The sequence below is a fragment of the Leopardus geoffroyi genome, chromosome D2 (assembly GCF_018350155.1).
Source record: "Leopardus geoffroyi isolate Oge1 chromosome D2, O.geoffroyi_Oge1_pat1.0, whole genome shotgun sequence".
NCBI lineage: Eukaryota > Metazoa > Chordata > Mammalia > Carnivora > Felidae > Leopardus > Leopardus geoffroyi.
The window spans coordinates 65286245-65306193 of record NC_059334.1 but is presented as its reverse complement, the minus strand read 5'-3'; the positions used below and the strand labels follow the sequence as shown (position 1 = coordinate 65306193).

The following is a 19949-nucleotide window of genomic DNA, read 5'->3' as shown; positions in this document are numbered from 1 at the left end:
AAAGACATTTGGTCATATGAATCAAAAGAAGTTACAGAATTCATGTCTTTGCTCCATAAATTCTACATTGAGGAAACGTTGAGGAAATAATAATTGATGTACAGAAATATTAATATACTTTGGTTCATAAGATTATGAACCAGTGAAGTTTGGGTACCTTCTAATAAGGGATACATTACGTAATGGCTTATCCATACAATCAAATTCTGTGTAGCCAATAAAAAATGATAACACGGAAGAATATTTAATAGCCTAGAAAATGTTTGCAGTGTAGTTTTAAAGTAAGGAAAGCAGGTTAAAAAAGTATCATGCGTATTCTCTCGCTTTATCAATCTCTTTTCTCTCTTTTTCTGTCTCGCCCCCTGTCCTTTCTTCTCCTCCCCCATTTGTATCTTTGTGTGTATCTATGTTTGCATAGAAACAAAGATTGGGAAAGCAGATATCAAAACATTAGTGATAATTATCTCTGCCTAATGATGATTGAGAGATTTTTCTTTTCTTTCTCCTAAGTATGTTTTAGGGGCATTTTTCAAAATTTACTGTAATGCATACATGTTAATTCTTGCTCATATTTGAAAAAAAATTACTAAGTTTTAAAAAAAAAGATGAATAATAATTAAAAAAAAAACAACATGTTCATACCACTGGCACATGCATATTTAGCACACACTAGACACCTGCCAAGTAGGTTAAAAACCTGTACTCCTATCATCTTTGTCTTTATCCTTTTCTTCTGAATTGAAGGAATTAGGTCCAGGACCAGCTGTCTGTGAATTGAAGAGAGACCAGGTTTGAGGGGCTCCCCAGTAGCAAGACTGAGCTGCAGCTTGATAGTTAAAAGTGTGGCGTTTAGAGGAAAAGAACATGATTGGTGGGGATACTAACGAAGAACCTGTTAGTCTTGTCAGCTGTTCCACAGAGGCTGAAGCAAGTAGAGAGTGTCTAAGAACTGGGAGGTAGTCACTCACTATTTCACAGGTGAGGCTTCGCTTAGTGATCAATATATTTGGGTAAGGTTTCCAGAAAAACATAAATTTGCTTTAAGACAGGTTTAACTTGGGAAATTCGTTCCTAATTTAATAAATATATGTCATTGGGAGAATTATTTAGACTGAAGTGGAAGAGAGGTTTCTATTATATTAGCAAGAGCCTGTCTGACAGTGGAAGGCTGGGGGTGAGTTAAGAAAAATGGTCTGACTTCAGAAAACTATTTCATGTTCAGCAGAGAGCTCGGCACACTTCAGTAGTTCTAGAAAGCATTATTATATCATAGTAAAATGAATTAATTGAGATATATTTTCATGACCCCGAGTTTCAGAGAAAGGTAAGTAAAGGATATGTGGTGTAATTCTGTTAAGGAATGTGTGGGTCTACCCATGTGTTTGAAGATTTTTTTTTCTCTCATTAAATGTAGTAACTGGTTTTTTTTTCTTTTGTTTGTTTTTAATTTGCTTGGTTACCTACTTTTGGAATAATGTTTTGAGGGTTTTAGATAAATCTTTGTCCCACTAGGTTGAATTGTAATTTATTGCCCAAACAATACATTTTTGGTGTCAATAATAATATTTATGATGATACAACATGACTAAACCAGGACTGTCTAGGACAAAATCTGTCCAGGACATATGTTCACTCTCCCTGGGATCCATTCAGAGAAAGCCAAACTGGCTGTGAACTGTCATATGGTCAAAGCAGCTCTGAAATCAAGATCAGCCAACTTTGTAAATGGTAGTGTCTTTATAGGTGTATTCAACTCATCACATATCTGAATCCCAGTCTAAAAGTACTTTGGTACAGTCACAAAAGAGAATTGCACCGTTATAATTGGATTGTATGGTAGCACCTTGATTAAAGAATCAGTCTAATTGTTAAGCGTGGTAACTTCTGAGCAATCGTGATGACAAGACTCGTAAATGATGTTGGCACAGACCCATAAAAGATCATGTGGTTTGCAGAGGTTCTATGATGGCAAGATTTGTGTTCTTTTTGAACACTTTTTTAGAGCCCTTTTGTTCCTTTTGAATTGGGGTGCTGAGAAATACCACTGAAGTCAAGAGAGTTGACTTTGTGGTTATTTTCTTAAAGTGTGGATTCCCTGTTGGTAGTATCTTGGAGCAGATGAGTGTTTTACAGAGTTGGCATAGTATCAGTAGGAATGGAGTTATGCGGCAGGATGCATATAAAATAAAAAAACATAAAATAAAAATTTTGGATGGTTTTACATGGGCCTGCACCATGATAAAAATTGAAATTTCTGTATATGTCTGAGACACATTTACCATTCATCCATTCACCCTCAGACACAAATGGTCTTGTGTTGTTTTTGTTAGTCCGAGGTTACCTAAAAGTCACTTGTTTTTTTAAGACCCAAGAGAACAGTAAGTATCTTGGTTTCAATTGCTAGGTTATATTGTAATTGGTATTGGTGCTTTTGTTGTCAACATAAAGAGACAAAGAGTATTTTGCTCCTAAGAAACTCATTTTTTAAAAAGTATCGTATCCTTAATTAAATGATGAGACTGTAATACCTAGATATGGGCTCCCTTAATAAAGACTTAGTTATGCACACTCTAATGGACATTTAACAGATTTATCCTTCTGTAATTTAATCTGGATAATTTATACACCCTAAAAAATCTACAGCCTGGAATTCTGTGACCTTGGGTCTCTTGATGTCTCTGTGACTAACAATAAAATTCATTTGGTCTTCAATAAATATTCACCTTGAAGTGATACCAGATTAGGAATGTACTGCATTCAAAAAGTTTAAGGTAGCTGAAACCCAATGAAAAATCTGACAACTTCAAATCATCTGTATGTCCAATATGCTCTGATCACAAGAAGACCTTAGTATTCATATTGAATATAACAATAATAAACTTTGAATCATATTCTCCTTTTAATTTTAAGTGACAAATTGTACAGAAAATAGTTGTCATCATGTATCTCCAAAATGGCTGCCACCAATTCTTGCCACTCTTTCCTCTGTTTAAGTATTCTTCCTCCCTGAAGAGGTGGAGTTATTCCCCACCCCGCCTTTACATCTCGCCCAGAATTGGTGACTTGTTTATCCAATAGAACGTGGCAAAATGGATGTGCTGGGACTCCTGAAGCCAGGTCATAAGAAGCATTGCACCTTCCACTTGAGTCTCTTGAATTACTTGCTTTTGGGATATTCACACTTTGAGGAAGCTGGTCACCAATTAAGAAATCCAAGAATGATGAAAATTCAATGCTTTGTGAAGTTCAGACAAGATGGAGAGAATGCCCTTCCATGTAGAAAGAGAGAGATGCTAAGGCCAATTACACGAGTAAGAAGCCATCTTGGAAGTAGAACCACTGGTTCCAGACTCACTGTTGACATCATGTGGCTTTGAAACCAACTACCTCGCTGAGCTCTTCCCGAATTCCTGACCCACAAAACCATGAGCAAAATAAATAGTTGTCTGAAGCCACAGTTTTGAGGTACTTTGTTAAACAGCAGTAAGTGGAACAGAGACCCTTTTCTCTTTAATATATTGTACCCGTTCTGCTATTTATGAGTATGCATTTTCAAGTGGAATTAACCGGAGATATAGAAGGGCCTATAAAATGCAGTCTTGGGGGGAAAAACCACATCATCTTAAAACACTGCACTGCTATACCACCTGCTCTGAAGGAAAAGAAGAAAGTAGGGAGGAAAAGCAGCAGATCGTGTAATTATCCCCAGGGGCATGTCGATTAAGCATATTCACCATTTTCTCCCTCTGAAAAACAACTCGAAATGATCAGTGTCTGTCGTTAAATAATTGAAGACCTAAGGAAAAAAATTTACATGAAGCAGATCTCTGTGTTAACAGGAGGCACTTCTTCCTGGATGTTCCCTTTCCGCCCCATCTTCCTGGGAGCTCTGCAGTGATGCTGCAGGGGAGATTCTCACTTCACTAATCTGCAAATCCTGTTTGAGAGAAACCCCTGGTGGTCTCCACAGTCTTCTCAGGAAAGCTTTAATAGCCAAACGCATTAGCGGGGTCTCGTGTGGCTGAGACCTCATTAATCTTCCCCGATCCACCCTGGTATATTTGCCCATTTACCATGAAGCATTAATAGAAGTAAGTAAAACTGAAACATGCTTGTCAGGATGATGGTACGGTAAAGCAAGGGATGAAGAATGTGGGCACATTCTGTTCCCTCGTTTTTAGAATAGATTCATTCATATGGGCTCTTCTTTTCATTCTCTTGACTTTCAACTTGACATTTATTCAAACTCTAAAATCAGATGCACAACTTAGAGATTTAACCAAAAATGGTGTGTCCCTCACCTAAATCAATGTTAAAATATACCGATAGCTTCTCTTTCTTGCTCTCTCTTCCTCCCCACCTCTTCTCCTTTTATCGTTTCTGGTGGAATAAAGAGATTTCTTATCATTAAATGAACATCATTTCTTGTAAAGTTTCCCAGGAGCAAAGAAGATGAATGTCCGTTTCTCCCAGCATCGCTCCTCTGTCTGATAGCAGCTAACATTTTAAAATGATGTAACCTTTTGGCATTTATAGATCTTTGGGGATTTAAGAGAGAAGTTACTCTGGGACTTGTAATGACCATGAAAGTGTGTTCTGATTGAGTTTGAGTGGAGGCTATGGGATAATGCTGGAATTTTGAAGGAAGCTCAAATATTCTCAAGGTATTTAATCAGTCTCCATAGTGGCTGCAATACTAAAAATATCTCTCAAATTTGTCCATCATTCTCTTCCTTTAAAATCTTATTTTTTAAATGTTTTTATTTATTTTTGAGACAGAGAGAGATAGAGCATGAGCAGGGGAGGGGCAGAGAGAGAGGGAGACACAGAATCTGAAGCAGGCTCCAGGCTCTGAGCTGTCAGTACAGAGCCTGACGTGGGGCTCGAACTCACGGAGTGTGAGATCATGACCTGAGCTGAAGTCGGATGCTTTAACTGACTGATCCACCAGGTACCCCTAAAATCTTATTTTTTTAAGAACCAGATGATACAATGCTAACTGTTCATGAATATTCCGTATTCCCTCCTTTCCCCTTTGTATGACAATAGCTATTTCTCTGGCAAAATGACTTCATTTTTTAGGTGCCAATGAGTCATATGATCTCTTTATCATAAAATCAGTTACACTGTTAACAATTTTTATTGGCTTTAGCATAAATTTCTTCGAGAATCTACTTGTGAGAGGGAAATGTTTGTTTCTTCACCTGTGCTATGATTAAGTCAGGCCTTGTTTGCTCATTTCTGTCATTTTTTTCTAACCTATACTTGTGCTAAAGCATAAAACCAGTCTTCCCGAGGAATGATGCTAGAAGAGTGAGAAAAGAAGGCCAGGGTCATTATTAAAAATCTGAGTGTGAAGCAGGTCTGGGTATTTTGATTTCATAGATTTGTATTTACAGCCAAAACATTACCTTTATTTCTTCAGGAATATCTCATCAGTCATTTTGTTATTGAGAGTCTCCATTACCTAACTCCTAATTGCTTATTGCCAACCCCCTTTCCTCATCTAGGCAATATTTCTGTGAGATACTTAAAATATAGTCCGTCTCTCTCTCTCTCTCTCTCTCTCTCTCTCTTTCTCTCCTTCCTTCCCCCCTTCCTTCCTCTCTCCTCCTCCCCTCTCTTGAACTCAACTCCCACATTTTTATAAAACATATAGTACTAAATGTGCCATTCTTTGTGAAGTACTAATATTAACATTGGCATAAAACTTAGCATTGCTTTCACATAGATGAACTTAATCTACACATAAACCCTTGCAGCATATGCCATAGACAGCTTTACCACTGACTAGCTGTGTGACCTTGAACTAATCACCTCATTTCTCTAAGCCTCATTTCCTCATGTGCCAAATGGACATAGTATCTACCTGAAGTATTTTTAAACAATTTAAGGAAGTAATATTTTAATGGGTTAGTAGAGTGTCTTGTACACAACAGATACTCAGTAAATGTAAACTTTGTTTTATATAGTGTTACTACTCTCAACAAGAGAACAGGCTCATAAAAAGATTAAGTGAGCTATGAGCTTTTCAGAGTGGGATAACTGATACATAGCAGAGATGAAACTCAAATCCATTTTTTGGAGTCAGTCCCCTTGTTATTTCCTGTGATTATAATTTATGTTTATAGTTTGTTTTTCCTTCTTCTCGTGACATGAATGACCTTCACAACGTGTACTCTCTTTCTTTGTTTTTTTCTGAGAAAGTACACACATTCACAGCAACATTGACTGGGGTCAGGTTTAGGATTTGATCATGACTCTTCACGTGGAAAACAGATCTGTGGTTCACGATCCCTATGCTCAGCCCTGGAGATCAACCTGTCCGTGTACATGAACATATGTTTCCTTTGTAGGACAATTAGTTTCATCCACGGTAATGGAAGCAGATTCTTGCCATGAAATGGTGTTTTTTAGTTTGATACTCTCTAAGTTGACTCAAAGGAGAGAATTATGTTCAGTAGTTCCAAGAGAAATAATAACTCAATTGTAGGCTTTTTTTCTTGAATTGTCTTCCAAGGAGTGTAACCTATACATTGTCATTCCCAGTGAACATCGTTAATTTCCTGTGTACTCTACACGGTTGGGCAAAAGGAGCACAGTTTATTGTTACGTAATAATTAAGAACTGGAGTTTTCTGACAAGGCTAGTAATAGATGTATGAAGGACTGGAATGATAATATTCTATATACTTCTTGAAAATACTTTTTGCCCCTAAAAAGTCAAAGCCTTTGGGTCCGCATTAAGAACAATAAAATTGAGGGGTGCCTGTGTGGCTTAGCGGGTCAAGTGTCTGTCACTTGATTTCTGCACCAGTCATGACCTGGTGATTCTTGGGATTGAGCCCCCATGACAGGCTCTGTGCCGACAGAACAGAGCCTGCTTGGGATTCTCTCCCTTCCTCTCCCTCTGTCCATCCCCTGCATGTGCATGCTCTTTCTCTCTCCACCCCTGCTCTCTCAACATAAACAAACTTAAAATAAAAGTAAGGTCACAGAATAAACTGTTTAGAATATAATGCCACAGTTTCCCTGCAATTTCATTGAATCAACTTTCAGGTCAGGAGTAAACGGTCTGTTGCCCAAATGTTCTCTTGGCCTCTTAGTATTTAATGACCGTACTTTGTGTTAATGAACATGGATTGTGCGTTAGAGGAGCTTCACTGAGTTTGGGAGAGGGGGGCAGTGGGTAGGAGTCGGATTGTATACTGAGTCCACCTTTCTACAGATTCTATCAGTGTATACTTATTTGAACTTTTTTTTTTCTATTTAATCACTTCCCTCTCCTTTTCTTGCTGTTGTTTGTACTTCAGTGACTTCCTTTTCATGGGTCACTCTAGGATCCTGTATAGCTTTCCCTAACACTGTCCTCCAAATGGCAGCCACTTGGTAAGCACTTATTGTTGTCACTCTCCACTCATCTGGTAAGGATAAATGCTCAGCTCGCCTTGGGAAAAGGCAGCTTTTCCACCTATATTGATAGCACATCATTTACTTGCTCCGATTCAATTTTACCTAATTTGTTTTTAATATTGAAGCCAGAGGTTTGCAAATAGCCTCTTATAGTGTTTATAGACAGATTCTTGTTTCAATACAGTGGTTAGGTAACTGGAGTGCCCAATCGCTATTATCAGTATTTTTTTTTGTCATTGTCATTATCATTATGGGAAGTATTTGTTTTGCACCTGTGATACAGGCGTCTAAATCTCAGTTAAGCCTTAAGCAAAGCAAAAGAGATATCCCCAGTATATTACCTCTTCATGATTAGAGTCCATGAACAACAAGGAGTAGACAAATGAGCAAACAAATAGTGAACAACACCTAAAGTAAATACTTTGTGCTTTAGGACAAGAGGAATGGTAGGGACAGGTGTATTCCTGGAGGTGGTGAAATTGCCCCTTATTAACTACCACTTTGTCTAAATGGATAAATGATGGAATTCCAAGAACAACACATCTAGGAGAATCTGGAAAACTAAATAGTAGGGGGATGTCCTCAGTAGGCACCTGGAAGAATCAGAAGGCTGCCAGGCAAACTTTTGTAGAATTACATCATGTAGCCATATGTTGAGTCTGAAGCAAGTCAAAGAGAATAAAGATGTATTTAATTTCTGATGACACTGAGTTGTCAGAAGGACTAATACCAAAAAAAGAGAGAAGTGACATATTTTAAATCTATAAATTGTATTTCGTGTTCATTTGTCACCTCTAGGAAAAGCAAATAAAGTTTCTTCCTTCTCCCAAAGTGGATGATGAATGATTGCTTAGGGTTGGGTGGCGGGAGCCTGTGTCACTGTTATTGACTTTCTATGGAAAACAATTCATCTACAGATGCAGTCAGCATGGTGTGTGTGCACACCCAGCAAGGCATACGTAAACTGGTTCTAATCATTCACGGGCTGCTCTGAACAGAGAATAATTATTCTCCTGTTAAAGACAGGCTCTTCCCCTTGTCTCTACCATCCTTACCTCCAAGTACAAGAGCAAGGATTTGTTTGAGAGGACTCAGACTCATAATGTCAGTGGGGTCCATGGACTGCATTCAGCCAAAGTCAGGTATGAAAAGAACCTACTCATTTACTCACTCATTTATTCATTCATTTGTTTATTTACAAAGATCTATGGACCTACTACGGACCAAGCTTTATGCCAGCCAAACAAGGTCCTCTCTGGTTTGAGAACTGACTTGAGGAACTGAACAAAGTTTAGATTCATGCCTTTTACAAAGTCGTCCTAAAATTCCCTCATTATGATCCTATTCTAGAATGCAGAGGATTAAACATTAAAAGCCAAAAGGGGCCAGAGAGCCAGCATAAACCAGCAAAACCAGGGATCATTGAATATATTTAAGAAATATAATCTGTTGAGGCACCTGGGTAGCTCAGTCAGTTGAGCATCCAACTCTTGATTCCAGCTCAGGTCATGGTCTCATGGTTCATGTTTGATCAGGTCATGATCTCACGGTTCATGGGTTTGAGCCCCACATCAGGCTCTGCCTGCACTGACTGAGTGGAGCCTAAGTGGGATTCTCTGTCTCCCTCTCTCTCTGCCCCTCCTCTACTCATATGTACGGGCATGTACTCTCTCTCCCTCTCAAAATAAATAAACTTAAAAAAAGAAGTGCAATCTGTTACTTTTTGAGGAGTATTAAGTAACTTGAAGGTATTATTTTGATAATATTTCCTAGGAGAACACCTTTTTGGAGAAGATAGGACTTTATTTATAAATGCCATCATTTATGTCTAAAGATTGGATCACCTTTATTTTTACATTGTTTCTTTTTCTCAAATAGGTTAAACATTTTTCTATTTAGATGTTGCTTAAATTCATTATCTACTTCTTAACTTATTTACTTGTAATAACCTTCAAAAGGACACCATAAACCTCAACCCATTTGAATAAATTACTAAAAAAATTTGAATTTATTGACTGAAATAATAGGATTCTATGTATTCAGTTAACAGTAAATTGTCAAGTACTTATCGCTACTCAACCACTGCACTGATTGTAACCTAATTATGTTGAAGGCTATGATTAAGTAATTGAAATATTTTATACACAATGGTACATACTCGTGTGTGGATATGCATTTGTGTGTTTCTGGTTCAGTTAGAAATGAACATAGGCCATTATATTAAGTGGAAAAACCCACTACATCCATGATATTATATATAGATGCGAATAAGGAAGTAGAGGGAAGCACACACATGGTTTGACTTGTTCAAGGAATAGGGTCATGAGCAATTTATTTTTCTTTTATTTTAAATTCTTCTGGCAGCCTTACAAAGTTGTTTGTGCAATAAAAAATGGCTAAATAAAAATGGGTCCAGATTGACCTGTTTGTTTTGCCTGGATTTGAGCAGAGATTTGAGAGAGGAACCAATGGAAGGTTTGTGTCATACAGATACACCTATAAATCTTACAGGGGAGAATTTCCTGACATCTTCCATCATTTCCAAAATGTCAGATTTTCAGATAGGGTTTCAGGTGAGGACTGGAGAGAGAAGCTGAGATTTGGGTCTATATACTTTTAGCATTCAGAATAAAAAACCAAGGGAGTCAGGAGTTTTGTTTATTTAATATTAAGTATCCTTGCGTTTGAAAATGCTTGTGTTATTCTATCTCCCCTCAGCCAGTATTATCTGGAATATCTCATATGGTCTCATGACTTACACCATTAGTGAGTCTCAAAAATATTTTAGATGACACATGAAAATCAGCTTGATTTGAGGATATTCTGTAGGCCTACTGTTTTTATTTTGATGAAACAGTCTGCCAGGGGTAGCAGGTGGTGCAATCTGCTCTCATGGGAAGAAAGGAAAACATATTTTGGTTGACAGGGAAATAGAAAGTCAGAGGAGGAAAAAAAAAATCACCTTGCCTGAGACAATGGCCGCTCTACAGAATCGATCCTCTTCATACTATCATGGAAATTACTTTCTGGCGGTAGAGCCGAAAGGTTGTTATGTATTATTGTCGACTGTGGTTGGAGACACAGAGCAGTGCGATCATTTGATGACTTATTTGTTATTTGGAAAATGATAGCTTTTATGTGCCAATAAATATGAAATCACCTGCAAGTATTCTTGTGAATTTAGGAACCATCCGAATGTGCTTTCTTAGTGCATAAGGTAGAGTTCAATGAAGCCACGTGACTTGTACTTAGTCGATTATCTGGGGTTCTGTCTCCGCCATCCGATGAGGGAACCCTGTCCGCTTGATGAGTGCAAGACAGAGAGGCCCGTGTAACTTTGTCAGAATTTCTGGTTGGTGGACAGCGGCTTCCCCGGAACATGGAAGGAGGCAATTAGTTTCCAGTTTTAGGTGTGCTTTTCATCTTGTGCAGAGTGTGGCTGACGGCCACAGCATCCCGCTTACTCCACCACATCCCTTTTTCTCCTTCAACAAGGGCAGGTTGAAGGAATAGCAAGGAGCTTTAAATTCATCCTGGGTTACAGAAACACAATCCAGGCTGAGTGTGTCTGGCGTGTGGTGGTCATGTGCCATTGGCGGTGACAGGACACCACTTGCAAAGATGACGCTGACTATTCTGAGGTTTTAATATGATTGCCTCTGCACGCTTGAGAAAGCCCCATGTGTTTGATCTTTTATGACATGACCCTATTTTTTTTTTCTTATCCTTCCTCTCTCTTCTTTTCCTGGAACTGCTGCGTCCTCAGCTGGCAGTCTTTAAACCCTGGGCTGCAGTGATTTCTCTTCATACGACCACACATTAAGCATATCTTTCATGCTTCTCTGAACCAAACTCAGAAAGTGCCAATTAATAAGTTGATGGGGAACAAGTTAATGGGTAGCATTAAGGCCACCTGTCTGGAGGCATTAGGTGTGCACGTTGACTGAGTGAAAGGAGACCTGCAGAGAGTCGGGAATGAGGTACTTTATCACACATTCCTAGAGGCATAAAATGAGAGAATAAAAGTCCGTTTTCAGGGCAGCCCCTCCATCTTGTTGCTCTTGTGGATTGTTCACACTGCTCTGGCCAAGGTTAACCATCCTCACGAGAAAGGACAAAGCATCTGAAGCTGTGAGCGTTTACACATGTAAAGCATGTTTCTTGGTCAGTAGGCTAAAGATTGAGAAGAACATCAGATACTTTTCCATGGCACTTCCATTCATATCTGCTCCAACTATTCTGGGCATCTTTCTATTGGACGTGACTGGTCTGAAAACTCTATTCATTCATTCATTCATTCATTCATGTATACATTCATTCATTTATCCATTTATTCATCCATTCATTTGGAAAGTACTCACTGAGTTTATAAAATATGCTGGGCCTTACTCTAGCTGCTGGGAGTATACTTGTGGGGGAGAAAAAGAGAGGAATATCATAGATCCCTGTTCTCATTGAGTTGATGTACTAGTAGGGAGTATGTAGATGAGAAGCAAAATAAATCAGCAAATTATAAAATAGGTTTAAAGGTGATAAAATGTGGCCTTTATACAATTTCCAGAGGGGGATTTAGAAAGCTCAGCCTTTGAGTCAAGACTCAGAAAATCAGATTAAAGGTAGGAGGACACAGAATATTGTTGGTGTGAATAAGGGGGCTTATGATTAGAGGAAAAAAGGAAGGGGCCCCATCCTCTTTCTCTTTCTTTCCACCTTAACCACAGCAGACTATGACAAGTCTTGAATGGAAAGTAGACAAGGCCCAGTAGGAAAGAGGGCTGAGGTTAGGGGAACAGTAGGGCATATTTCAGATTAAGGACATAACCTTGAGAAAATACAAGAAGACCCATAGAAGACAATAAAATGCACTTCATTCTTTCCTCTCCCTTCCAGCTTGTCTGCCTCTTTGATTTTTTAGTGAAAACAGTTTCATGGCATTGGTCCAGGAGAACAAAGCGACAGAGCCAATGTCCTTGTTTAGCCAAGCATTCTTTAGTCCTTCTTGCTGTCTTACTGAACTGTTAGCTCCTTTCTTTAGTTTTTGTAAGTTTGGAAACTTAACGTTTTGTTGTCTTCTTTCCCCAACAATTCTCGGCTGCAGATCATGTTACTCACAGACCCGGAGATTGAGAGCAGCTTACTGATCAGCTCAGATGAAGGGGCCACTTATCAGAAGTACCGGCTGAACTTTTACATTCAGAGCTTGCTTTTCCACCCCAAGCAAGAGGACTGGATTCTGGCATACAGCCAAGACCAAAAGGTGAGCATAATTACCTCATTCGAGACAACAGTGCCTGGTTTTCCAGGGAACGGACCACGAGTTGATTGTCTCTACCTTTCTTCTCGATAGTGACTTTTGTTCTGTGCAGTAGCCTGAACTCTGAACCAAGGGGTCGGGAGCAGCAAGGAGGATTTCAAGGTGCTTGCTTGAGCTGTGTAAATATCTGAAATAACATACAAGGGAAGAGCCTGACACTAAGGAAGACATGGTGGAGAAGCAGTTATTAATAGATGCCATGGGCCATCAGGGGCTCCTACCCGCCATGGAATTTGAGACAGTGTTTTGTGCATGTGGAGATGTGAGCATTTTTCTGGATTAAGGGCCCAGAGCTTTTTTTCAGAGCCTTCTAGGGAAGGAAAACTCTAAAAAGGTGAAGAACACTAGTGATTTGCTAAAACAGTGAGAGACATGGCCAGAGGAGCAGTGATAGTGTTCATAGAGGACATTATTCAGAACCAAGTCATTTCACGCTGACAAGACAACTCTGTCTTCCCTTGGTGGTTGTGCTGAAGGAGAGGTCTACTTTTTAAGAACATTGACTGAGGTTGTGCTAGTGTGTGTGTGTGTGTGTGTGTGTGTGTGTGTGTGTGATATGTGTATATATATTATGGGATATATACTATATACTACACATACACTATAAAATATCTCTAGTCCCTGCTTTTAAGAAGCTTAAATTTTCAGGTAGAATATAAGGTGAGCAACAGCAGATACAATTAAAGAAACAAAGGATTTACAGGCAAATATGAGACTCTAGCTATAAAAGCCGATGGGAAAATAGGTGAAATATTGCAATGCTCTTTGTGAAGTGAATGATTCAGTGAAGTTATTCTGCAAAATCTTTTTATGGGAATCTTGTGCTAGAAATTACATATATTTAAAGAGATACCGAACTTCTGTGAGTAAGGAGGTAATTCTAGGGTTTGTTTTTTTTTTTTCTGTCGAGCAGATGTAGATGTGCGGGGTTCTTCCTGAAGGCAGGGGAAGGGTAGACGCAACCTTCCAAGATCTCTACTGACTCGGGCATTTTGGAGGTGGCAAATTAAAATTCTTAGGATTGGAGTTTTATTCATGCTTCCCTTACTGCCAAACAAAATGCACATTGAGCCTAAAAATAGAAAAGATTTACAATTAGTATCTTCTTTTCCTCTTGAGCAGCCTGGCTACCCTTTCAGCAGAATGTAAAATTTCATTCCTGGAGTCAGGCCACAGTGCATCTGGTCCAAGATGGTGCAGTTACCAGAGGCGAGGCTGAGCAGCTCGGGACACAGAGTATTAGTCATTTAATCCACTAGGTTGACTGTATTTTATTTGACAGTTGGTTAATTTTCCCCCTGATGCCAGAGGCACAGTGAGGACCAGATTTACCTGGCTAAGTAGAAACTCTACAGTTGTGCTGGAAGAGATGCCCACACATGTAACCCTTCGTGTTCCAGCACTTCAAACAGGGCCTCCCACAGCCACTGTGGCCGAGTGAACAACCCTGGAGGAGTGTGGACATCTGAGTTGTGGCCCCAACTCAGCCACAGTACTTGGTGGATGGTACTTGGTGTTGGTCTTTGCCTTAACATGTGTTTACACAAATAAGTGTGCTTACAGGTGCACTTCCAATGAGATGGACAAAAATACATTACTCCAGCTCTGTTGTAGATGCTCTTCATGGTGCAGTGTTGGTCTAAATCAGTTTATCAAGGAGCATTCAGTCCATGCGGGGAGAGAAGATAAATGTACATGAGTTCACTAATAGCTTAAGAGAAGCCAAAAAGGCAGTGCCCTCATTCACACATAATAGATACCCAGTTGAAGTAGCTGGATGGATTATATGAAATTGACAGCCCAAAGTTCAGGAGATAGAGATCTTATGAAGTGACTTCACCTTGACCTTAAAGAATATATGTCATATTTCTGTTTGGAGGACCACACTGTACACAAGAGGAAAGTCCTAAGCAATAATATAAAGTTAGAAAAACAGTGTTCACAGGGTTGAGAATGCGTCCATTTGACCGAAACTGAAATTTAGTAAAGTTAATTCTGTATATATTTTTGGAATCTGATCTTGACTGCTTTTTGCTGTTTTGACTGCCTGACTCCTAGGCAAAATAAGTTTTGTTTTCATAATTAGGACCCCTTTTGAAAAATTTGACCAGTGTGATGATGTCTTCAGAGGTATACACTACGAAGGTTATTCTGGTAGCAAAGTTAGGATGAACTGGGATAATATGAGGTCAAAAGCAAGAAGACTGGTTAGGATTATATGGCAGTAGTCCTGGTCTGGACCAAAAATACCTTCTGTGACCATGGACCAAATGAATTCTATCACTTTAGAGCTGGAAGGAGCGTTAACAGTCTTTGCTGGTATGTAGCTCACAAACCAAAACTATGAGAAGTTAATGAATTTCCCCCAAAGAGAAAAACCACTCATTGGTATCACATGTCAAAGTTCAGTGAATGGAATAAAGGCTTATATGAAATTTGGTAGCATTCTCATCCTTGATTATGACATCTAGAGATTAGCAGTTAGGCAGAAAGATACCAACCTTACTGTTGAGCTCTCTGTTTTTCCTAGAGAGAGTGAAGGAGAAATCATCCTAGAAAAAAAAAAAATTGTAGATAGCCTTCTAAGATGAGTAGGGGATAGAGTACTCCATATCTTAGGGCTTAAGTCACAGAATGAGGAGTGGGGCATTTGCTGGGAGGCAAGTGGGCTGCAGCCATAAGATGAGCCATTGGCCAATGAGGTTGGCTGGAAGTCAAGTGGAAAGGGTGTGTGGCCACTCAGGTGGGTCAGTGATATGAAAATAATAGCCAGCAAACACCCATGAACCATGGAGCTTTTAACACTGATGAGATGCTGCACTGAGCACCAAGGAGAGCCCTGTGCTGGTGTTGGCAGGCCAATGACTATATTTGCCCAGGAAAAGGGAACATTTCTTCTTTCATGTAAGGATTGCTCATCAGTTTTTCTGTGACAACTACTATTGCTACTGCGGCAGAACTCCCCGTGAAGATCTTAGTCTCATTGCTGGTCCTCGCGCTGCTGGATGCTTTTCTACGCCAGCCTATGGTGAACAGAATCCTCAAGTAAAAGGTGCTGTCCCTTTGAAAGAATCTTCTTCAGGTGGCCACTCCTTGAGAACTCACCCGTGAACAGAGTCCTCCTCTCCCCCCTCTTCCTGGTCTCCTGCCCCCATTGTCTTCTCAGACGTGCCGTCCCTCTTTTGAATACATACTCTCCCTCTTTCGCCACCCTTATTTTCTCCTTACTTCCCTGCCTTTGCCTTTTCTCTCCTTCAGTACAGGAGACTTTTAAGGCCCTGAGGACAGAGTCTGGAGCCCTGGCTTGCAGGACACAGCCCATATGAGCTGCGGTGTTCTGCTCTGCCTGCATTTCATCTTGTGTGCCTCAGTACCAAGAGGAGGTTTTTTGATGTGCACATTTTAAAGGACCCAAAGTGTTTTGTTGAGCCTGTTGTCCTTTCTGGCCCAAGAGAGAGTTTTACTGGCCACCGATTCCATAGGAAATCAGATTTATTTTCTTAAAAATAGCTTTTCATCACAGACAAATGTGTATGGACCAAAGCCCTCAGAATTCATAAAATCAGGCCTTCTGATGTTTCAGTCTTTTTTTTTTTTCTGAGAGAAATCTGACTATGATATTCAATGTCTAGATGGTTGCCAAGAGGTGAAAGCTTTCTTGAATGAGCATGCCGCTTTCCAAACACCACAGGAATGACTGAAGCAGAAAGCAGTACCTTTTTTTCCCTTTAAGGTCCTGAAGTACCCTGGCTACTTAGGGAGCCCTGTCCGGGGCCTAATGCAGTATAGACAAAGGAGTTAGCCTCCTTGGCTTCTAATGGGTCTTTGTGAAGGTGTGCCTTTGGAAAGCCCTGAAATCTCCAGAAATGTAAATATAATAGATACTATGGAAATTTTGTCAAATGGACAGAGGGATACTGGTCCCATAAGGTCACACTACTAAGAATTCTTACAAAATAGCAGTCAGTCACAATGGACACAACAAAGAATGCATAGCATTTAGTACAGGACCACCAAGATCTTGCTCTCCTTTATTTATTTATTATCTTTTTTATTTCCGTAATTAAGCAGTCCACAAAGCAAACATTCTGTACATTTGTTTGTTTGTTTGTTTGTTTCTTTGCATTCGGAAATGGAGCTGGCACCGGAAAGCAGAGAGAGAGTTCTTCACTTCCTTGCTAGTTTCCCCTCACTTGCTTGCCTCAGTGCAGGAAACCACCCAAGGAAGGCTTAGCAGCAGGCTGAGTCTGCCAGATTACATCTTTATTTTAATTTGGCAATAAACTAGTGTACAAACTGTGCTGTAAAACATTGCCTCCAACGGCATCTCTCAGTCTGTCTTAAACACCTCACTAAACATGATGTGTTGGGAAACATTTGAAATGAGAGAAAACAAAACGCAGATGTGACTGAAAGAGAAAAAAAAAGAAGAAGAAAATTATAGGAATGTGCATATACCTCAGCTTTGCAGACCACCGTGGCACTGGGCCCCTGGCCTCTCCATTAGGGGTTGCACTGGGGGACAATTTTTAAAGGGGGGGGTCTGCAGTGTTGGGAAAGCAACATGACCACTTGGGGCTCAGGCCAGTGAGCAGCTCTAGAGGAAAGGCCCCCTCACCTGCTTGCTCCACTTAACCCCCTGGCAAAGATCTGCAGGGGGGCCTGCTGGCTCTGACCCTTTTTCTCTGGTCCCAGGAGGTGTACTTCCTCTTGCCGCCCTTGTGGATATCCAAGTTCATTGAGGCCATGAACGACAAGCAAGAAACCGTACCGAACAAAGCGGCTGGGTCTGGGCTGTGAGGTGGAGAGCAGGTGTTCATGTAGACATTTAGAGGGGTGGGGGTGGGGAGGTGTTGGGAGGCTCTACCCTGTTGTTCTTGCAGCCTTGGGTGGCTCGTCCAGTGTCACCAGACCTTCATATTTTCTCAAGAGAAAGAATCTTGGTCTATTAGATATGGTATTTTCATACTTTTAAGTATTTACAACTAACTCAAATTTAAAAAAATAATGTTATTTATTTTTGAGAGAGAGAGAGAGATAAAGCATGAGCACGTGTATGGGTGGGGTGCAGAGAGAGAGGGAGACACGGAATCTGAAGCAAGCTCCAGGCTCCAGACTGTTAGCACAGAGCCTGACATGGGGCTCGAACTCACGAACCGTGAGATCATGACCTGAGCTGAAGTCGGACACTTGACTGAATGAACCATTCAGGCGCCCCAACAAGCTCAAAAACTTAAAACAGAAAATGGTGAGGGGAGAATAAATCTCATCTTGCTGCCTTGCATTAGTCCCCAAATCACTTTTCTTTCCCTTCTGTCTTTCCCATCAGCTTTCTTTTTCTCCTGTTCATGGATCTCCCTGTCAGTTTTATTTCAGACATTAAATTGTTTTGTGATTTTTTTATAAGTTTTTTAAATTTTTTTTCAACGTTTATTTATTTTTTTGGGGACAGAGAGAGACAGAGCATGAATGGGGGAGGGGCAGAGATAGAGGGAGACACAGAATCGGAAACAGGCTCCAGGCTCTGAGCCATCAGCCCAGAGCCTGACGCGGGGCTCGAACTCCCGGACCGCGAGATCGTGACCTGGCTGAAGTCGGACGCTTAACTGACTGCGCCACCCAGGCGCCCCTTATAAGTTTTATTTATTTATTTTGAGAGAGAGAAAGAGCATGGGAGGACAGAGAGTGAGGGGGAGAGAGAGAGAATCCCAAGCAGGCTCTGCACTGTCAGCTCAAAGCCCAGTGCAGGGCTCAATCTCACAAACTGTGAGATCACGACCTGAGCCAAAGTCAAAAGTCATCCACTTAACCGCCTGAGCCACTCAGGTGCCCCTGTGTTGTGAATTTTTAAAAAAATGCATCCAAATTGGGTGATCAATTCTGTGGCAGTAAGACAGAACCTTCAGGACAGTTGGATGGGCTACCCTTCATTTTGTGGCAGTTCTAGAATATTCACCAGTTTATATTGTTTCATTTATTCTGGAGCTTGATGATTCAGCATTCCAAGTAATATCACGTGAGAGCCTTCTCGACTCCTCTGTATTCCAAAGAATCACAGTTTATGAAAGAAGCAAGAAATCCTAAGGGTTGCATGTTACCTCACCTTCAATATTTTGGCATTTATGTGTATGTGTGAGATATACACAAAACCGAATCATAGCTCTGAAGGGGGCGAACATGTTTTGATAAGGAAGCTCTTTTCACACATAATTGAAACCCTAAATATTAACAGTCGGCATTCTCTGCATGAGTGAAGACTAACTTTGAGCTAAAATGATATATTGATAGAAAAGGAAAATTATACTGCCAATGTGTTCAATAGCATACGATAGAATTTTAGTAACCTGTATAAAAGTAAATAAAAAAAATACTGCTTTTAGTTTCATATCCATTCCTAAAAACCAAAAAAAAAAAAAAAAAAGGCAACAAAAACAAAACACCTCCCTCCCTCCATTCCTTTTTAATCTTTCCTACGTCCTAACAGAAAGCCATTGCTGATCTTGGTTGTTCTGGATCTTGGCAAACTGTGACTGCTTGAAAAAGGAATAAAGGTCAGCATTTTCCAAAACTCAGTCGTAGTGCTCTCTCGCCAGTAGGAGACAATACAGCAAGCCAGATAAGATCATGAGCTCTCTACTCTGTCAGGTCCTACCAATGGCGGGGTGACCTTTGGCAGGTCACCGTATGGGTTCTACAACTGTAAAGTAGAAGTAACAATAAGAGAATGTGCCTCACGGGACCGTGTGAGGATGCTGATATAACGTGTGTAAAACACTTACCACAGAGCCTGGTGAAGAGTAAGCATCGTAGAACTGCCAGCCAGTGTATGATTCAGAGGCCTGAGAGCGAGCCGACCTGGTGTGGCGTCGCTGGATTTAGACACGGGGCTGCCTTAGCAGCAGTTCGGTGTCTCCCCAGTACCTGAAGTCGTAGACATTTAGGTCAATGTCAGATGCCCCCTTAGCATTCAATCGCTGAAAGGTACCATGGAACCAGAATGAATGGAGCAAGGAAGAACCGATGCGCAGTACTCAGAAAGTATTGATTATAATAACAGTAAACCATTAAATATTAAAGCATTTGTCTTCACAGTAACTCTATTTGTTTTTTAATAGACCTGGTAGCCCCTAAATGTCAAAAGGGCAAGATTGTAATAAATGATGAATAGATCCTTGAAACTCAGCTCCCCGGGGATAGTCAAATAATTTCTGCACAGGTGCACT

At 40.3% G+C, this 19949-nt stretch overlaps 1 protein-coding gene across 6 annotated transcripts in view; it reads left to right on the top strand.

Moving 5' to 3' along the window:
• The window catches only part of SORCS1 (sortilin related VPS10 domain containing receptor 1), a 547844-nt gene that overhangs the window by 305534 nt on the left and 222361 nt on the right, over positions 1 to 19949 (top strand). For all 6 annotated transcript variants that reach the window (XM_045438838.1, XM_045438836.1, XM_045438837.1 and 3 more), the window contains exon 4: positions 12511 to 12669. In XM_045438838.1, coding sequence (XP_045294794.1) covers positions 12511 to 12669 — 159 coding nt within the window. The remainder of the gene's footprint in view (positions 1 to 12510; positions 12670 to 19949) is intronic.